General features: G+C 40.5%; 1 protein-coding gene across 1 annotated transcript; it reads left to right on the top strand.

Annotated features, from left to right (window-relative positions):
- Nucleotides 1-351: 351 nt before the first annotated feature.
- Nucleotides 352-1,209, top strand: LOC110920269. The gene has a single exon (XM_022164489.1). The coding sequence runs from the start codon at nt 352-354 to the stop codon at nt 1,207-1,209; it is 858 nt and encodes a 285-aa protein (XP_022020181.1).
- Nucleotides 1,210-1,973: the final 764 nt, after the last annotated feature.

The raw sequence follows: 1,973 nt of genomic DNA, 5'->3' as shown, positions 1-1,973 counted from the left end.
GTACGGGTGTTAAAAGATCTTGAAAACCTCATCAGAAGGTTTCTTTGGGGTGGTTCTAGCGAAGGGAATAAACTTCATTGGGTCGCGTGGGAGCGGGTGGCTTCGCCGGTCCGGGTTGGGGGGTTGGGCTTGTGTAGTCTGACCGAAATCAATATTGCTCTTCTAGTCAAGTGGGGTTGGAGGTTCAAGACTGAGAGCAATAGTTTTTGGGTTAAGGTGATGAATGCCATTCATAGTCATAAGTTGTGTTGGGAATTTCTACTGCTTCGGTTGTCTCTAAACAGGGTTTGGCGAAATATCCATAAGGTTTGCTCTGGCCGGTTCGTAGATAACATAGTCCTTAAAAGCTTAATGGGAGGAGAGGTTGGGAATGGGCAGGACTTATCTTTTTGGTTGGATCCGTGGTTGTTGCGGAATCCTTTGAAAGAGGAGTTTCCGAATTTGTTTCGGTTGGAGAAATTCAAGAAATGCAAGGTGAAGGAATGGATTGTCAGGCCTGTGTCTAACTCGAGCGGGAAATGGATATGGAGGTCCGAGCCTGATTCTGATGTGGAGCTAGCTGAATGGAGTAGTTTATGTTTGCTGGTGCGGTCTACTTTCTTATCGAACCGAAAGGATGGGTGGAAGTGGTTGGGAACCGATTCGGCGGGGTTCTCGATTAAAGCGGTCAAGTCTATGTTCAATCTTAATAAGGATTTCAGCTCTCGATTTGTTTGGGAGTGGTGTAGGTGGATTCCAAAGAAGTGCAACCTTTTTGCATGGAGAGCTGAGCAGGATAGGATTCCGACTAGGGAGGCTCTTATTAGGAGAAATATTTTTTTTGAAGATAGTTGTTGTCTGCTTTGTAACATGGGCGTTGAATCGGTGGATCACTCGTTCACATCGTGTGGAGTGTCGACGGTTATTTGGCAGAAAATTCAAGCTTGGTGTAGAACAACAAACTTGTTCGTTTTCTCATTCCGTGATGTATTGGAGGTGCATAATTGGGTCAGCTTGGAAGGTCATAAAAAGGAGGTTTTTCACGGCATCGCCATTCTCGCTTACTGGAGAATTTGGAAAGCTAGGAATGAGATGGTTTTTGGAGGGAAGCCCTTTATCATTAACGAGGTTTTTAGCGATATTAGATCTTTGGGTTATGTTTGTTACTCTAATAGATCGAAAGATAGGAGTTTATCTTGGAAGGATTGGTGTAGATTTGTAAATATGTAATTTGTTTTGGGGGTGGCCTCTCGGCTTCAAACGGTTGGTTGGTTTTTAATAAAGTTTTCTTTTCAAAAAAAAAAGTTGATTAACTGATATAGCATATATTAAAAGTACTTATAGTTTCATGTTAACGAAAAATAGCAAATTCCAAAGATAATGTTTGTGAATACGATTGAAAGAGTATTTTTATTAATAGGAATTTACATAAACTACCCCCAGACTATAATCATTTACATTGTGACGAAAAATAGTATTTAATATTCCCTGTGCAAGCTAAGAGCGGGGAGCGACTTCCATCTTGGAACGTAAAATCTTTGTGTAGACAATGGTTTGGTGAAGATTTTGACATTTAAACTCCAGACCATATAAATTGCATACGTATTTTCCTTAAGCAACCTTTTCATGAACAAGATGAAAAAGAACTTCAACATATTTTGTTCGTGTGTGAAAGACTGGATTAGGTGTGAGATAGGTTGCATTAGTATTATCACACCATAGAGGTGCAACAAAAGTTGTGTCTACCCCAAGTTCCTTTAGTTCAATCTCTAACCAAGTTAATTTAGCTACAGTATCAGCTAAAGCTTTGTATTCGGATTCTTTAGATTATCAAGATATTGTTTATGTTTTCGTGCGATCCAAGAAATGAGGTTGGAACCTGTGTGTATAACAAATACCCCTCCTCCCGTGGATTGATAGTCATCAGGACACTCAGCCCATTCAGCATCCGAGAAGGCACAAAGAGAAAAGGATCCATGTCTATGGACATCAAA

The sequence above is a fragment of the Helianthus annuus genome, chromosome 16, assembly GCF_002127325.2.
Source record: "Helianthus annuus cultivar XRQ/B chromosome 16, HanXRQr2.0-SUNRISE, whole genome shotgun sequence".
NCBI classification, from domain to species: domain Eukaryota; kingdom Viridiplantae; phylum Streptophyta; class Magnoliopsida; order Asterales; family Asteraceae; genus Helianthus; species Helianthus annuus.
The sequence above is the reverse complement of the archived record's forward strand: the minus strand, read 5'-3'. Positions and strand labels throughout refer to the sequence as shown.

Bases quoted from the DNA above. Each gene is read 5' to 3' on its own strand.
- LOC110920269 (XM_022164489.1), top strand. From the start codon at position 352: ATGGGAGGAGAGGTTGGGAATGGGCAGGACTTATCTTTTTGGTTGGAT.